Source organism: Poecilia latipinna, unplaced genomic scaffold (assembly GCF_001443285.1).
Source record: "Poecilia latipinna isolate Pla-1442-1.1 unplaced genomic scaffold, P_latipinna-1.0 Scaffold4123, whole genome shotgun sequence".
NCBI lineage: Eukaryota > Metazoa > Chordata > Actinopteri > Cyprinodontiformes > Poeciliidae > Poecilia > Poecilia latipinna.
The window spans coordinates 12,798-30,216 of record NW_015116739.1 but is presented as its reverse complement, the minus strand read 5'-3'; the positions used below and the strand labels follow the sequence as shown (position 1 = coordinate 30,216).

The 17,419-nt window shown below is 40.2% G+C and overlaps 1 protein-coding gene across 1 annotated transcript; it reads right to left on the bottom strand.

The window, feature by feature from the left end:
- Positions 1 to 6: 6 nt before the first annotated feature.
- On the bottom strand, positions 7 to 16,724 carry LOC106942222 (electroneutral sodium bicarbonate exchanger 1-like). Its single transcript, XM_015025454.1, has 22 exons — positions 16,637 to 16,724; positions 14,352 to 14,504; positions 13,857 to 13,992; positions 11,849 to 12,009; positions 8,934 to 9,110; positions 8,020 to 8,108; positions 7,649 to 7,806; positions 7,460 to 7,547; positions 6,917 to 7,063; positions 6,690 to 6,790; positions 5,822 to 5,996; positions 5,585 to 5,718; positions 5,252 to 5,497; positions 4,972 to 5,077; positions 3,885 to 4,046; positions 3,037 to 3,150; positions 2,654 to 2,815; positions 2,318 to 2,569; positions 2,096 to 2,164; positions 416 to 589; positions 198 to 329; positions 7 to 115 (listed from the first exon to the last, which is right to left on the bottom strand). The coding sequence occupies exons 1-22, from the start codon at positions 16,668 to 16,670 to the stop codon at positions 14 to 16; spliced, it is 3,072 nt and encodes a 1,023-aa protein (XP_014880940.1). The 5' UTR covers positions 16,671 to 16,724; the 3' UTR covers positions 7 to 13.
- Between the last annotated feature and the right edge of the window lie 695 nt (positions 16,725 to 17,419).

Sequence of the window (17,419 nt, the reverse complement as noted above, 5' to 3'; positions counted from 1 at the left end):
GTGTGTGTGTGTCTCACTTGGGATCATGTGCTTTTTGAACAAGTCTGCTTCCCTCCATCGTAATCTGAACAGTAGCTGATTCATCTCTTTTCAAGCTCAGCATTTCTTGCGATTCCTGCATGATACAAACACAGGCGCGGCCATAAATAAGAGGAATTAACAAAACATTTGAAGATTTCCCCGCTCACTCAGATTACCTCTTCCAATTTTTTGGAAGCATCATCCAGGTTTTTCTTCTTCCACTCAGGCATCAAGTCATCGAGGTAGCTCAGCTCTCGTTTTGAGAAGCACAAGTCCAGCAGCTTCCGGATGAAAACCAGAGCCAGGACCTGCAGGACCAGGAGTAAAACAAGATCCTGACTAGAGAGAAACTGGAAGAACAAATGAAGTGGTTTTGTTCAGTGACAATAATTACCATCATGGGGAAGATGATCGCAGCAGGGGAGGTCTTAATGACCCAGAGTAGCACCAGACAGGTGAGCTGAGTCACAGTGAACAGATGCACCTTCCTCAAAGGGACGTGTCTCAGGTAGATGAAGTCTGGCTGGTGCTTCGCTGGCATACCAAAAAGCTTTAGGCGGTCAAAGAACTGAGACGAAAACAGTCAGAACAGAAGATTAGAAGTAAATAAAAAATCAGCAAGTGCAGAGGAAGACCACTACAGAACGATTAACACTGGTGAATTGCAGACTACATGAGAGATTGGAGATTGCATGCTGATCATTTCCTTTTTAAAACAAAGAAAACACACAAATCGTAAATTGAAAATTCAGTCATGAAAGACATCCAAAAACTGACATCCATCCAAGCGCCATGGATACACAGCAGCGACTTTTAAAATCTAGTGTAACTAACTGCCTTCAGAGGTCGGCTAATCAGAAAACAGAGTCCACTGGTGTGGAATGAGTGATGAAATCCAAGTTGGTTTTTATTTACAGAGTTGCAGTTGAAATATATCAGAACCAAACTTGATAACCAACATGCCAAACTGTTTGCAAAGTGGTATAACATTGCCACAGCACATTACCCTCAACAAACCATCAATTGTTATGAATGCAATTGATGACCTGTGTGAATACATTGAAACTGAAACGACAAAATAAGAAAGAGCTGATATGTAATAAAAAATTCAGCACAAAATCCAGAAAGCTTTGGTTTTGGAATGAAGGGATGTTTCTAACGATGGAAAATACACAACGAAAGAAAGACGGGCAGAGGAACATTTACGGGAATAATCAAGACAAACAGAGCCAGCCTTCGCTCCACCAGTCACTGTCAGAGTCCTGCTAAAATCCCAGTGCAAGCAGTGTGCTACTTGCATAAATTAAAAAGAAATTCACAAGTGCCTCAGGCTTGGCATGAGGTTTATCACAGTGTCTGTGACAGCTCAGAGTGAGAAACAGACTGCATAATGTTAGTGGACGACATCCAAGGGAAGCAAAACCTTCCTCAATCTGAAAATAATCATCTGACATTAAGAGAAGAAGCAGAGACTGCTTAAGCACAGACCGTAGATATTCATAATGGAAACATTAATATTATTCAAAACCGGTTTGGATGTGTTTATTGTATTATTTGTAAATCTGTTTGTACCCAAATATCATTAATCTAACCCAGATTTTACTCTTTAAGTGGCTTTGAATCGGATGTTCAAGAGAACTCCCAACCTAAATTTTACTGAAAATGTGCAAACTATGCAAAGAACTAAAACCAAAACCATTCAAACTTTAACAAAAACTATTGTAATGCATCATTAAAAGCCCTTAGCTGAAATGCAGATAATGATTGTGCATAATTTTGTTCACTTGCCGTTGCTCTTGAGAAAGCAGCAAAATAATCTGGAGTCATTGTCTTTTTATTGAAAAGGCGCAGTAGAAAAGTCAAATTAGTTGAACTGGGCAGATAAACAGATGGACACATTTTTAGATATGACATTTTTATTGGAAAGTTGAGATGAAAACCTTCGTGTTACTTTTTGTAAGTAAGTCATTAAACAAATTTTTGAAAATTATTTAATGTTGCAATTTTACTACTTTGAAGAGCAAAAAAAAAAAGCTCTCATAGATGTGTGGTTCATAAAGAAATATAGTTTTACCTGAATGCCTTTTAATGAAGATGCTCCCATGTAAAGAAAAACTCCGTACAATACAGGCATAGGAATAAACTGAAATAGGAAAAACGTCAGAGTTACACTTCATTAGACATACATTGTTGATATAATAAATAACTTTGGCACATAACAGTCAAGTCAAGTGTTGCCACTTTTCCATCCCTTCATTTCTTTACTCATCAGACCTGCATTGTGATTGTGACCCACCTGCAGGGCTCCAGTCATGAACACGGAGCATCCCATGAGCAGGAAGATCACCAGGCCCGTGAGTCGCTGCTCTCTGATGCCCAGGAAGCGCGGCTGCTCTCCCGGAGCTGCGCTCTCCGACTCCAGTTTCAGGCTGTTGACATGAGAGATGGACAGCACAGTGGCTGCCACGAACCAAGGCAGTCCCATGATGGAGCACACAACCAGCATCACCCCCACCATCAGCAGGTCTAGATGGTACCCACAGCCTTTCTGTAAAACAGAGATCGGGTCAGTTACGGGTTCAGAATCCAAGCCTGAAGCAGTATTTTTATTATTTTTTTATTTTCCTCTTGCCAGTAGTTTGTGCTCCTTGCGGTTGATGATGACAGCAGTTATCTGTTGGTCCATGAAGATGAGGATGGTGCAGAGAAGAGCGGGAATAGATGCAACCAGGGCTGTCCACCAAGGGTTGCGCCCGATTGGATTGATCAACCAACCTCTATCATCTCTGGTAGGCTGCAGGAAAAGAGCAGGGGTGCGCATGTTGACATTTGTATCGCTATTTCCCTGCAACAAGTTGTCCTAATTTAGCTCACAAATAAGTGCTGAAAACTGGGAAAAGTGTTGAAAGCAAGGTGAATTTTGTTTACTTCCAACTTTTCTTTACTTTAACAGCTTTTCATCTGCACTTACATATTGTTTAGACATATATTTCTTGGACATTTCTATGGAATTACCTGGAATTTGCTTGGCACCTTCAGCTTTTGGGATGGCACTCCAACGGCAAAGTCGAGCAGGACCATGACGACAATTGTAAGAAACACTGCAAAGTCACTGATCATGGACCGCACCTAGGAGAGACAGATTGCTGCATTTAGATGTCTGTTGCTATTGACTCAATTAAAGTTGAACGTAAACAATCTCAAACAATTTTATCTTCTTAAATTACTCATATCCCTTGAATCTCCACACATTTTGTCAACCACAAACAAAATGCAGGAATTCATGTGACAGACTAAAAAAACAAAAAAAAAACAAAATATGAAACGAAAGCGCAACTATTCAAAATTTTCAACATTTTGTACAAATCACAAAAACATTACATGTGTTTGTATTTGGCCCTCTTTTCTCTGATGCTCCAAAAATAAAAAACAGTACAACCAACCGCTCGATTTTCTCCTCTGGTGTTGATTTGCTACAATCACACCTATAAATCTGTTGAGGTATGTCTCTGCCGGATTCGAACATCTAGGGAACAATATTTCCATTCCACTTTGAAAAATGGCAATAAATAGTCATTTTCAAGTCCGGGACTTGGGCTAGACTTTGACTAGGCCATTCTAACTCAGGGGTATTCTTTGCTCGAAAAGCTTTCATTGCATCTCTGGCTGTATGTTTAGAGTCGTTGGACTGCTGAAAGGTAAACCTCCAGCCTAATCTCAGATATTTCTTCCATTTATTTACTCTGTTTGCTTCCATTCATCTTCCAATCAACTTTGACGGGTCCCTGCTAAGAATATATATATATATATATAAAAAAACATGATCCTGCCAACCATCATACATCAACAAGGTGGTGAGGTACCTTGGTGGGGAAATAACGACTTGTCTTAAACTGCTTGAGGAAGGCCGACATGAAGAACGTTGAAAAAAACAAGATGATGGACCAGAAGAGAACATCTGGGGTGAAGGGACCGTGGTGTCCACATGCTGTCCCAACAAAGTGTCCTTGAAGGCTCATACACTCCTGTGGGGACGCAGACAGATTTCAGCCCAGACTCAAGAAAAAACAACATGGAGACCCCTTTATTTGAGCTGATTGGGTAAAAGTATAATAATAATAATAATAATAATAAAAAACAAAGTAATTACATGTTCCTGAAAATAACAAACACCTTTGTGTTGTCAAGATGAAATGCTAGAAATGTCAGCCTTACAGATGTCCTTCAGAGAGATTAACTGGTAAAGGGAAGGTGAGATTTTGTTGAATGTTAACCAAAAAGAAAAAAAAACATTCTGAAGCAAAGAAATATAAACAACAGAAGGATGCAGCCTCAGGCAGAAAAGGCCTTGTAGGTGAGCTACATATTGACTGAAAAGTTAATGACATGCCTTGGTAACAATGTGACAATCTTTTTCTAGGTATTTTTTAGAGGACGCACTAAGTCACTTAACTTCCCTCATTTTCTCTTCTTTGGCCACAGATTGCTGTGTGTCATAAAAGCTAATATTTGTAATTGGTTTTTGTTCTTTAAAACCCAAAGCAACGGATGGAGCTCAATAGCATTGAACTGGCGTAGCTTATTTCTCTCTTTGAAACACCAAACAAAATAAAGTTAGAATGTTATTTGGTCATTTCTTAGCAAACAGCGTGTAGCTTCAAGTGATAATGAACAAAAACAAACAGGTTTTCCTGTCAACGACGCTCGATGAATGCGAAATTATTTGAAGGTAAAGTATCTGATAAAAAAAAAAAACTGTAAACTTGCAAAACTAACATACTTTCCTCTTTAAATATGAATTATTTATTAAAAACACAAACATAAATAAAATAGTGGCAGGATTATGTGTGTTTTTTTTTTTTTTTTGGACAATCAAAAATATGGCAGAAATAAATCACAGCATGCAGGGATGATGAATGAATGGAAAGCATATAGATGTAACGAAATGACCTTGACAGTCAGGTTTTCCCAGGATACAGCCCAGGCCGTGATGTTTCTCTCGCTCCACAGCTCTAAGGTTTTATTACTGGGATTATCAGGCTGTGAACACCTGCAGCTACACAGAGAGATGGACACAAAACAGGAAATTAACATTTGCTGACTGACTAAATGAATATGTTTGGGTTCTGTTTACTTTTTTCTTTTTGTTCTTACAAGGGTTTGGAAAAAAGATGCAAATAAGTTACAAACACACAGAGGGAAAAAAAAAAACAAGAAGCCGTTTACTCACTATGCTAGCGTGAGTTTGTCCAGCTCGCTGTTTGCATTGAAGGGGTACAGCTCCCCCAAGTGAAACAGTTTCTCCAAGGCCTCGTAGATGAAGATGAGGCAGATGAGGGCGGCGAATGCCTCCTCAGTGAACCGAGTGATGTAGCAAACCAGAGAGCTAGCGTCTGTGGCCACTAACATGAAACACAGCAGTGCCGTCCACAGGCCAATGCAAGCCCGGAGAGACAAATATGACAGATCGTAGTCCCTGAGAAAGAAAAGAGAGGCGGGGGTCAGAGGAGGCCGACGAAGGCCTGACTAGCCAGCAAAGGAGCCGTTTAATTTCTCAACGTACTTGCAGAATTTGAAGAGTATCTTCTCAAAAACCAGTACTGGACCTGTGCTGCCCAGAATGGTGAGAGGCTGCCCAGCGAACAGAGAGTAGGCCACTCCAGTCATCGAAGCACCAAACAACGACTCTATGGCGCTCTGGAACGGGTGGTGGTATTGCATTGTGTTTGATTCGTCTTCACTCACACATGATGAGAACAAACAGCACCGCAGAGTGGCGTAAATACGGTTTTGCTCTTACAATACGTCCTTCAGTCGCTTCCCCCAGCAGTCCTCCAAAAGTGATGACAGGAGACATGCAGGCGCAGTAGAGGAAGAGGAAGGAGGCCACACACTGGAGGCTCAGGCCGTCCTTGAAGTCACTCACATAGAAAGGAGCTTTCCTCTTGATGTCCAGTATGAGGCCGCCGAACAACCTGATGACAGGTTGTTCATTTTAGAGAGAAAACAAGCGCTGCTATATTTATATGTATGACGATGGCAAACATGTTGCCACTTTTTAAAAACAAACCAAATAACACCAGGTAAATAATCACCAGTCTTTTTCAGAAAGTACAGAAGTGGGCACCATATGGCTCGGTGGCAGAGCAGAAGATGCATATTTGTAGGCTGTGGTCCTTGACACAGCTGCTCTGGGTTCATTTCCTGACCCCAGGCCATTTACTGCGTCTCTTCCCCGCCTCTCTGCCTCTCTCCATGTCAGGCTACTGATGAATAAAGGTCACTAGTGCCACAAAATCTTTAAAAAAAAAACATTTTTTTGAGGAGCTAATAGGTGACATACACGGCCTTGCGAATGTTTTGCAGATTGTGGCCACAAACTTAAATGTATTTCACTGGGTTTCTGTGTGATTGATCTATATTAAGTGGTGCATAATTATCAAGCAGAAAGAAAAATACAAAACCTTTTACAAAGTATCTGAGAAGTGCTTTAATCCTCTTTGGGCCCTTAATATTGTCCCATCTCATTTCTTCAGAAATTCAGTTTTTGCCCATAGCAGCAACTAAGAAGCAGAATGCTAAAAGGTTTGCACATTCAGTCAGAATCATCCATATTGATCATAATTAAGCAACACGTCTGTAACAAACCTGACTGGTCAGCTGCTTACCTTCCTGTCCTCTGCAGCTCCGGCCCGTGGTGTTCAGCATGTTGTGGTTCTTCTACCTGCAGGGTTGTGCCGTTGGGGACTCCAGGCATTTTTCTCTTCTCCTGCAGGTCAGAAGCAAGCAAAAAAAAAAAACAAAACAAAAAAAAACAAGTCTCACATGTTACATAAACAACTCTGAATGCCTCTAGTGAGGTTAAAATCCAGGGCTGAAAAGTAAGATGCATTACCTGAGAGGGGACGTTCTTTGGGGGCTCTATTCGGATGGAAGGGTCCCACTCTCCTGGTGGCAGGACAGTCACCTGGTCCAGAAACTCGTCTATCCCTGCCAGCAGGTCGCTTCTGTCCTTCGCCTTGTACGCTACGTTGTGGAAGATCTGATCCAATAAGAAATTTAAAAATAATTAAAGAAAAACGTTGCAAGAAAGATGTTCAGTTTTTCTGTCATCGGTGGTTCAGAAGCTGCAATATTTTTGCAAAGGTATTCACACCTCTTTAACTTTTTCATTTTCTTTTGTAATGTGCCAACACGAAGTAGTGCATTACAGGGATGTGGGAGAAAAATAACAACAACAACAATAATAATAATAATAATAATAATAATAATAATAATAATAATAATAATAATAATAATAAAAACTGGCATGCATTTATTTTTACTCAGGTAAAGAAAAGAAAAAAAAAACACACAAACTGTGATTATTGCAAAAAAAAAAAAATGCTAAAAAGTTCAATAGAGTGAATGGTTCTGAAAAATCTTAAAGGTCTCTCACCTCATCCGTCATAATAGTCGCCATCGAACGTCCAATTTCGTGGTACTGCTGAGCTTTTCCATCAGGGCCCAGAAGGATAAAGAGGAATCTGATTTGGACCAGCAGATAAACCATACTTCATAAACTCTCCTTTGAAAGCTGAATTAACATGACCTGCCAGCAAGGCCTGATGGAGCTGTGGCTGTCTACCTGGTGGGGATGGGAACCTCAGTGAGTCCAGTGAGCAGAACAGCAGGGGAAAGGCGTACAAACGCAACAACGGGCCTCTCCAGGAAGTCCAGGACACCGACCAGCACATTTGAGGCCTCGGCGCCTTCTGGGATCTTCTTCATGAAGTGCAGGTCAACCTGTTGCAGCAAAAAGAGAAAACTACCAGACTGAAGCACAGATTTAAAACATCCACCTCCTGCACTAGAGGTAAAAATAATTTGTAGCTCATCTCAATACTGTAACCTGTATTGAGATGAGCATGTGAATATTCATAAATAACAAATGATATATTTTCCATTATTCATCCATATTAATGAAATGAATGAGAAATCCTCAGCCGGTTTGTTTACCTTACTGAGGTCCACTTGACTGCTGTCCGGTCCAGCGCCGTTCTTGGCCGGTTCCATCGGCAGAGGAGGCTGGGGAGACGTGGCGGAGCCTAATGGATGGTAAAGTGTGGGTGTGTGCATGTATGTGATTCACAGAAAACGCAGCTGAATCAGAGAAAATATCATTCCAAGAACAAAGTGTGAAAAATAAATCTCCAAAAGTTAGATTCCTCTTGCCAGTTTCTTAATTCTCGGAAGCAATGAAGTACTGGAGGATTACTGCTTGAAGAGGATTCTGTGGTGCCTTTCAAAAAGTATTCATTCTTTTTAGACTAACACAAAGCAATCAACAACCACAACAATGAAGGGAAATTATCATTTTCAATATGTTACAAATAAAAGGTGAAAAGTGTTGCATTCGTTTGCATTTGGCCCCTTTTAATCCGATAGGTGAAATCTAGTGCATCCAGTTGGCTTCAGAAGTGACCTTAGTGGTGATTAAAGTCCACCAATGTGTAAGGGAGCCATGAAAACCATCCAAAGGTTTCCACAAACTGGGAAAAGCACTGCACACCTCCCTGTACTCACTTCCATCAGCATCATGCTGTGGGAATGCTTTTCATCAGTGGGGATGAAGAAACTGGCAGGATTTAATGGGATGGAGCTGAAACACAAGGCAATCCTGGACGAAAATTTTTTAGAGAATGAAATGTAACAGCCAAAGTCCAACCCTAAACCAAACTGAGAGTTGTGGCAAGACTTAAAAACTGCTGTCCATACATACTCCACACAGTGTGTGGTTGTAATGTGACGAAACGTGAAAACTTTTCAAGGGGTGTGAACACTTTTGCAAAGCAATGTAACTTGTGTGTCTGTTGCTTTAGTCCTGCAAAATTAAAACCGCTCCCCACCGATGAGTGTGTGATGAGTCGTACCTACTACCTGAGGCTCGGACTGTTTGCGGGCTCCCTCGGTGATGGAGCGTACCATTGGAATCAGGTTTTTCTTCTTCTCGTTTTGGTGATGGTGTCTCTTCAGCAGAGCCTCACGCACCCTAACTCTGACGGTGTCATCCAGCTCGTGCGACGCCTCCTGGTGATCCAGAACCATGTCTGCAACGCAATTTTAGACTCACACTGGGCTTGTGGGCAAAAGCAGCTGAGACTTAATAAAATAGTATTTATCTAGTTTGCTAACCACGACTGCTTTTGTCTCCGTGGAGAAGGTCTGACATCACATGTTAGAGCCTGAAATCTTCACAATTAGCCCTTTAATTGTTTTCAAATCAAAAAGATACTTTTAAAATGTCGATTTCTGACAGAAAATGAGCTTTTGGAGTTGCACCCCTAGGATCAAAGACACAGTTTCATATGGCTGACTATATAGAATCTGCTACCGCACTCAAATGCATCTGATCATGACTGTAAACAGAGAATAGACTTATAACAATAAGTCTTTTTTAAATAGCAGTTTGTCAAATGGATGTGTTGTCACATGGAAGAGGATGCACTGAGCATTTTTTCCAAAATGATCCACCATGCAGGAAATTCTAACAAACAACTTCCAATGTTGTTACTTAACTTTAAGTAACTGTGTCAGGTCAAAAGCACAGATGAACAGAGTTCGACAGATGATGCTCTTGGATTAACATTTTGACAGAGACATTGTCAGAACCTCATGTGGACTTTTTTTGTGCTTTTAAATCTCTGTGTGCAGTTCCGGTTGGTTAGTTCTCCAATTTACAGTCCCCACAACATTTCTCCTGTCCTTTTTCTCCTTTCTGGATACATCACCATAAGAAGACGGTTCCCAACGTAAGAAGACCACACTTCTTCCACTTTCATTGCATTTAGATATTTTTATATCTTTACACATTCCTTGTTTCCAGAAGTTAATATGAATTATAACTAATTATGAACTTTTAGCTCATAAACAACTGAAAAAATATTAAATTGAACAAGAAATGTTGTAATTTCACTAATCTTTTTCCAATTTCTGTGTTACACCAGTGTTCTCATACATCTGTCTGTCTGAGGTAAGAGCAGCCTATGTGCTGCTGAAGCTGAATCAATGCTGCTGACATATGAGACCATATGGACCTGAAGAACAACAGCTTCTGTCTGCGTCTTACTTGTCCTTTCAAGCTGACTTGTTTAGTCAGCACAAGACTGTGCATTAGTCTGCTTCCTTTCTTTACCCACAGCCACCAGGAGATTCTCTCACGCACATTTTGTCTGCAGTAAGTGAATTTATTCTGAGCGCACTTTAAGATCAGCGATAATGAGCTGACCTCAGTGAAACGTGTTAATAAGGACAACGACAACAGAGCAACACAATGAAGCCTGCATGCAGTAAAGCCCGGGAAGCTTTAAGGGCTGCAAGGTTATGTGTGTTAACGAATTAAAACTAAAGCTAACATGGCCTTATGTTATCAAGAAGTCTGTTGTTTTCTTGCTCCTTGTTTCTCCGTTTCAATGTGTAACTTCAAACATTATGATGAAAAGATAATAAAGTCAGCTCTTATTATCTGTTTAGAAATTAGATTAGAAAGCAAAGTCAAGATAAATGCATGAATATAAAAAAAGTTAATGTTTTACTTTTATCTGAGGCAAGACTATGGTGTAAAAATGCCTTTAACATTTTCATGAGTTGACTTGAAGATCTTCCACTTGAAAATGTTTGTCTTAACATGACAAACTTTAAGTCACTGCCTGTGTTGGAGTGAATAAAATCTAACATGAGAAACTTTAAGAAAAAACTTATTTAAGCAAGACAAAGCTGTGAAAAAAATGCTGTGTGTGTGTGCGCGCACATACTTGCAAGGTTTAGGTTGTTACACTTATACGAGCCTCTGTAGGGACCCATAACTGATATAGTATGCCTCCTTCCTTTGCCTTAAACTCAAGGCTTATGCCTTAAGCGTGAACATGATAGATTATACTCATTTGTTTCTGCAGTTCATTTCTGCTTGTACTCTGCAAGAGCCTTCTGCAGGCAGGGGGTGAGTACGGGTTGTGGGTTTGCAGACGCAGCAGAGAGAGAGATAAAGTTGCATCCCAATGCATTCTGTCACTTCTAGCAGTGCTAGCTGGTCATTATACAAATTAAGTTAAGCCAAAATAACAACACAAAAAATGTCATTTGTCTTTGTGCATGATGATTTTGTTTGACAGTATTTGGTCAAAGAGGAACACTAAGTTTGTAGTGGAATGAAAATGTTTTTCTGTCCAAATTATTTCTGATTTTGGTGTCTGGACTCTAAAGCAGGAGATTATATAAATAAAAGAAAACAAATTATGTGAGAAAGACAAACCAGGAGAGAAAAACCCCCAAAAGGAACTGAACTTTCAAATGTTCAAAATGTAAATGTTACATGACACCATTATTGATGTGCTAATTATGGCATCTTAACTTTTTTTTATTCACCAATTAGAGTATATGCAACAAGCATTACAAACTAACAAAAAGAAAAAAGTAGTTCATGTTTTATATGAATTCAGTTAAAATATTTAGGTACAGAGTGATTAATGTGAATCAGCTCAGTTGTAACCTCTATGAAGAAAAGTTAGAGTATTGACCATTGTCATGTCCACCTTATGCAAAACGTTCATGTTATCTATAAATCACTTTGATCTTGAAATAAAGAGCTCGTTGAATGTTTTTGCGTCCCGGTTTATATCAATAAGTCTCATTTCTACAAAAGGAAAGTTCCAGCAAAGCTCATAAAAACGGATGTTGGCCATTATCACAACGAAAACGGACTTTTTGCAACATCCGTGACAACCTTTCACGTGTCTTCTAGCATTCTGATGTTGAGATGCTGGTTTACACGCGAGAGGAAATTTCTCACCTGCTATCTCCTCAATGGAGTCGGCTCGCATGTCCAGCAGCACGCTGCCATTGATGATGCAGCTGCGCAGCTCGAACAGGCTGTGGAGGGAAAGTGTGGCGACGTAAGGCTTGCTCCACCTCTCTCCGCCGTCCTCCACGTCCTCCTCAAACTTCAGCCACCTGCAACATAAAAACAAGCAGCAGATCAGGAGCTTCACCTCAATAGAGTCCAGTTTAAATATTTCTAGTTTAACCCTTGAGTGGTGTTGATGTTTTACTTAAAGTAGCGCGATGTAAACAAACTGAACCGATTACTGAATTGAATCTGGATTAAAGGAAGATGATGCGCGAGAGAAGCTTTTGGCTTCTCTAGTTTTTCTGCTACCATCAGCTCTGCTTTTGTTTAATAGTGAAAGTACTTCTAGATTCCCGCTTCTGTGTTTCGTTTTATTTGCTTTGTTCTGTTAAACCCCCGGCTGGTCGTGACAGATGGCCGCTCAGGGTCAGCCTGGATGTTTCTTCCTCATAAAGATACGTGCTCAGGGTTTGCTGCAAAAGCTGTTCACGTTCATTCAGGAGAAGTAAATGCTCAGCGACTTGTAAGCAAAGAATCAATTATTCACATGATAAAGTAAATCAATTTCCTTTCTGATGATTAATATTTTGAAGGGAAATTTTGCTTACACACCACACTTCATTTGATTATGGTTTTGGTTGAGTGTGCCTTTTATTTCTGGTTTATTTACAGTTTTTTGTTGAAATATCTTCCACTTGCACCGTGTTTGAGAGAGTGAGCTAGCATTATTGAAAATAGTCTCAAAACCAAAATATAATCACTCATCACAGTAATTACCGGGACAATTTCTGATTTTATTTTGATGCAGTCAGCTGGGTTTCCTTAGATAATAAAAGTTTTACCAATTCGAATAATGAACGTTCATTGTTTTACAACGAGGACTAAACTGTACGTAACTAACGTTGAATCTGTCTCGATTATTTTTATTGATGAAAGCAACATGGATTTGTTGAATCGGTGCTGCATAAGTGAAGCGATTTGAACTAATTAGTTTTGCGTCAGACCTGATTTTCTCAAAAGAAAAACCAGACAATAAAGGCAAAAACTCCAAAATTAATATCTCGATATGTAGGTGTTTGGACCTGGGGTATCATTTGTTTTTCCGTTTTGATCATTTCCTGTGAGCTCTTGCCATTTTATCTTATTCAGTTGTTTTAGTTATTTTATTCATCTGTCTTGCCCCTTTGTGCTCCAGATTGTAGTTTCTCACATTATTCTTTCCTCCTGTGTTTCTCCTGCCCTGTTGTCAGCCTGCTTCGCGGCACACCTGCTGTCCATCTTCCTCTTCCTCACGTCTCTGATCAGCTCCTCTGGTTCCCCTGCCATTCGCCACTCATCAGTGTTTATGTAACATTTCAGTGTTGTTGTTCTCCACTGGCTCTTTCTGTTATTCTTTGTGACACCTCCATTATTTCACCGTCTTTGCTCCATGCCTCGTCTCTTCCTCCTTTTTCCTGCTGTAAATCATCCAATGTTTATGATCTATTTAAGTATTCTGCCTGGAAAGTTTCTCTGCGCTTGGCTTCGTCGGACATTTTACCTACATTGCTAAAATTATTTGACTTGATTCAGAAGGCTTTTTCCTAAGTTCAATGTTGGTTTGTTTTTACTTTATTCTCGAAAGTCTGATCAGTGCAGACCAGCTTTTTACCAGCAGCAAACTGCAAGGAGAGATTACTTTCCCTCTCCCATTTTCAACATCGTAACAGAAGATTTGCACAATTATTTTATAGGGGCTCGAAGGCTTGACATTAGCATGTAAATCTGAAATTCTGCTCCTTTTGAAAGTAGCATTTTGTAATTCATCTTCTCACCTGAAGCGATAAATGATTCCCTGAGCTGTAAATGTAATAACCAGCTGTACATGTATGGATCTCGTTCTGCCAGCCCTGCAGTGAGACACTTTATTACAGGCTCTGTTTTCAGCTTCTCCCTGCGGAGGCTTCCTGACCTGGCCGTTTCCTTCCACTCGGCGTCTTTGCCATCCTTCACACAGATCTCGTCCAGCTCGGTGAACAGCTCATGGGACGCGTGCTCCGCATCCTCCTCTGTGCCCAGGATGAACTGGACCCGCTGGGACGGCGTGTCTGATGGAGTGAAAGAATATGAGGGAGCGAGGGAAGAAGGAGAGACACAGAGGTGAAGCTTAGTTCTGGACACAGTCTCTTACATATGTCATGCCTTTAGATGGCAGCACATTCACTTTCACAAAAGACTCTACACAGAAATCCAGTCCTGTTCCTAATTGGGTCATTAGTGGCCCGTCAATTGTTGCCTGAAGTGCAGTGGTCGTACAACCATGTGATGAAAATCAGCAGGATTGATCTGAGTGGGAGGAGCCTGTGGGCACATGCATATGTGTGACTGTAACGAGTCATACAAAACAGTAAAAAGGAAGATCTTTATATTGACGGAGTGTGTGTGGTGCTGTGTGTGTGTGTGTTACCGTGACTGCTGCCAGCTGTCTCACTGTCCTCGCTCTGTTGTGTCGTGATGCTTCCTGCCCTTTTATCTTTCTTGCGGTGGCGGGATCCGTGGGGTTTGTGGTGCCGATGGCTCTGCCTCGGCATCCGAACCCCGACAAACAGAGTCCTGTGTCCTAACGGGAGAGGTGAAGATTTTACTAATGTTTACTAAGAGATTTTTTTACCTGACACCATTAGGAATCAAACACGGCTTCTGTAAATTGACAGGCTGGGTGAGAGAGCCAGCCTACGGGCTAAAAGTTAACTCTGGTTCAGGTTTAGAGGTGGGAGAAATTGTTGACAGATGTGTGAAGCTCTCCATACATCTGACCTTTATGGGTAAATGACAGAAAGAAAGCTAATGCCAACAGAAAGCCACATGAAGTTTCTTCAGTGCAGACAGGAAGGCCGGTCAGCTTTCGGGCCATCGAACAAACAAAGTTAAATACAGGACACCTCTTTTTAAAAAAAAAAAAGGAGATATCGGCTGCAAAAAGTTTGAGAATGATGCCACGGTTTAACCTCAAATATCTCAACAGAATTAGAACATGACAAATACCCCTTTGGTTTTTATATGCCTTTTTTTTTCACGTTACTGGCATTAGTAGATGGCGTAGCTGATAATATCTGACAATATTCCACAACTGGTATCAAAGGAAGAGTTTTGAGCTGAAGTTAATCCCCTAACACGGCTCAAATTACAAAGTTTGTCTCTATAAGTGTGACTTTTTAGCCATTTTTACAAGTAACATCCTATTTCCCACCGTGTTTAAATTCAACAATTCATATTCTTGTAAAAAAAAAAAAAAAAATTAAGGTGCAGATATTAGAAGACATTGGAAAACTACCTATTTCTATTTATTTCACCTTCCAAAATTCCAGCAAAATAGTTTGTGGTTGCACTGTGACGATTAAAACGACTGAATCGGACAGCATGTAATTGGCTCCACAATGGACCCATTTTGCACAAGGCTAATTAATGTGAATGAGAATCGCATAAATAAAGCTAAACAGAGCTGAACGAGAGCGAAAACGGGAAACTAAACAAGGCAAGAGGAGGATGAGTGGAATCAAGAGCTGCATGTGTGAGTCAGCTTTATTTGGACTCACTAGATTAGAGATGTGCCTGAGTCAACAAATTAATTTAATAAGATGTAGCCAAACTGCAGCCTGTTTGTGAAATTTATCTCTGCGGTTACACAGCAAATTCAAAAGTGTCAAATGTTTTGGTGTTAGTAGACTTTATGCAAAAGCAGAGTTAATTTTACTCTAGTAGAGTCACATTCTGTGTCTGTAACTCTAGGGTGTCTATTATTAGTAGTTAAAATCCAGTGTTAAAACAAAGTGTTTCCGTATCAAATCTAGAGGTGTTAAAATAGAATCAATAACTCTTTACTTCTTAACTCTGAACTCCACCAGCGGCTCTAACACTGACTAAAAGCATCAGTCAGTATTTATATACCGTCTTTCCAACAGGCCTGCAGATTAAGCTGCTTCACACAATCAAGAAATATGGAAATATGTTTAAAAATAAAACATTTTAATTTAAAAACAACAAAAGAGGTACAAAATAGGTAATCACAGAAACAAACTGAGAGAAGGTAAAGCAACCAGTTGATGCCAAAGGGTTTATATAAAGCAGTGACAAAAGACGTAACAAAACGAATGTCGCAATTTAGTTCTGCTTGCAGAACCACTACAGAATATTTATCTTTATATCTGGGTTGTTTTCTTTTTCTTATGTGTTTGGTGCCTCATGCCTTACATTCCTTTTCTTCTCATTTTGATGCTTATGTGATATAAAACAATTGTGTGGTTATGTGCAAACATAAGCATTACTAACAAACAAATTGGACCTGATTGGGTCGTAGGCTGAGGTGGCAGACAGTTCTGGCTCGAGTGTTTTCAGCGGAGTCCCGAGGAAACAAGGACCGGAAATCCTTCCTTCTGTTCTAAATTATGTAAAATTATCTCTGAGTTTCAGTGACACAAAGTATGAAGTGCTGCTGTACTCCTCTAGAAAGTGTGGGAGGAAAAAATTCAGTTTATAAGTTAAAATCAGACCCACTATGCTTCTTTTTTTTTTCTTCTTCTCTGAGCAAATGAATTTGTTTTCCCAGACATGAACATGCTTATGATTGGCATCTGTATTTGTAGAATAATCTGCCAGATGGACCACAAAGAAAAACCAATGCATGCCCCCAGGAAAAGACAACCACCAGACATTTAAGATCAACCCAGTTTTCCAAATATAAATAGTTCTCACCTTCCAGCTCCTCTTTCTCATAGTGAATGTTCATCACTGAGCTGGTTCCTCCCTGGTCCACCACCACTTCCTCATCAGGTCTCTGATTGACACAAACAGAACAGCATGAAGTCAAAGTTCATATTTCTTCTTTCTGGAGCAGACAACACATTGCTTTGCTGCAGAATAACATCAAGTGGACGAAAGAGTTAAAAAGCTTTTGAAAGATCGAAACTCGATGCTTTGATCCAAACTGTTCCCTTGCAGCCTGTTTGGGTTTGTTGTTCTGCTGGAAGGCGAACGTCCACTTTAGTTTAAAATCTTTACAGGCTCTAACGTGATTTTTTTCAAGAATTTAGCTCCATACATCTTTCCGTCAAGTATGACCAGCTTCTTCGTCTCTTTGAAGAGAAGCAATGTGTTAGTTTTCCACTTCACATGTTTTGCATGCAGACCAAAACGCTGAAAATGTAATTTTGCCTCCTTCCAGATGTTGTCCCCGCTTGTTAAAACAACAATAACTTTGTACGGCTCTGTTTCAAATGATGGGTCGAACGGAGCATTTGTGAAATGTTGAAGGCGTGGTGGGATGATGTTTCATTACCTAACTCTGCTTTAATCTTCTCCATAACTTTATCCCTGACCTGTCTGCTGTGCTTTTTGGTCTTTACTAATGTTCCCTCTGAGGCCTTTGCAGAACAGCTTCATTTATTCTGAGACCCAAACTTTATTTACTAATTAGATCATCTCTGAAGTCGATTGGTTTCCACAGAATTTTATTCAGAGTAAAGGGGGCTGAGTACA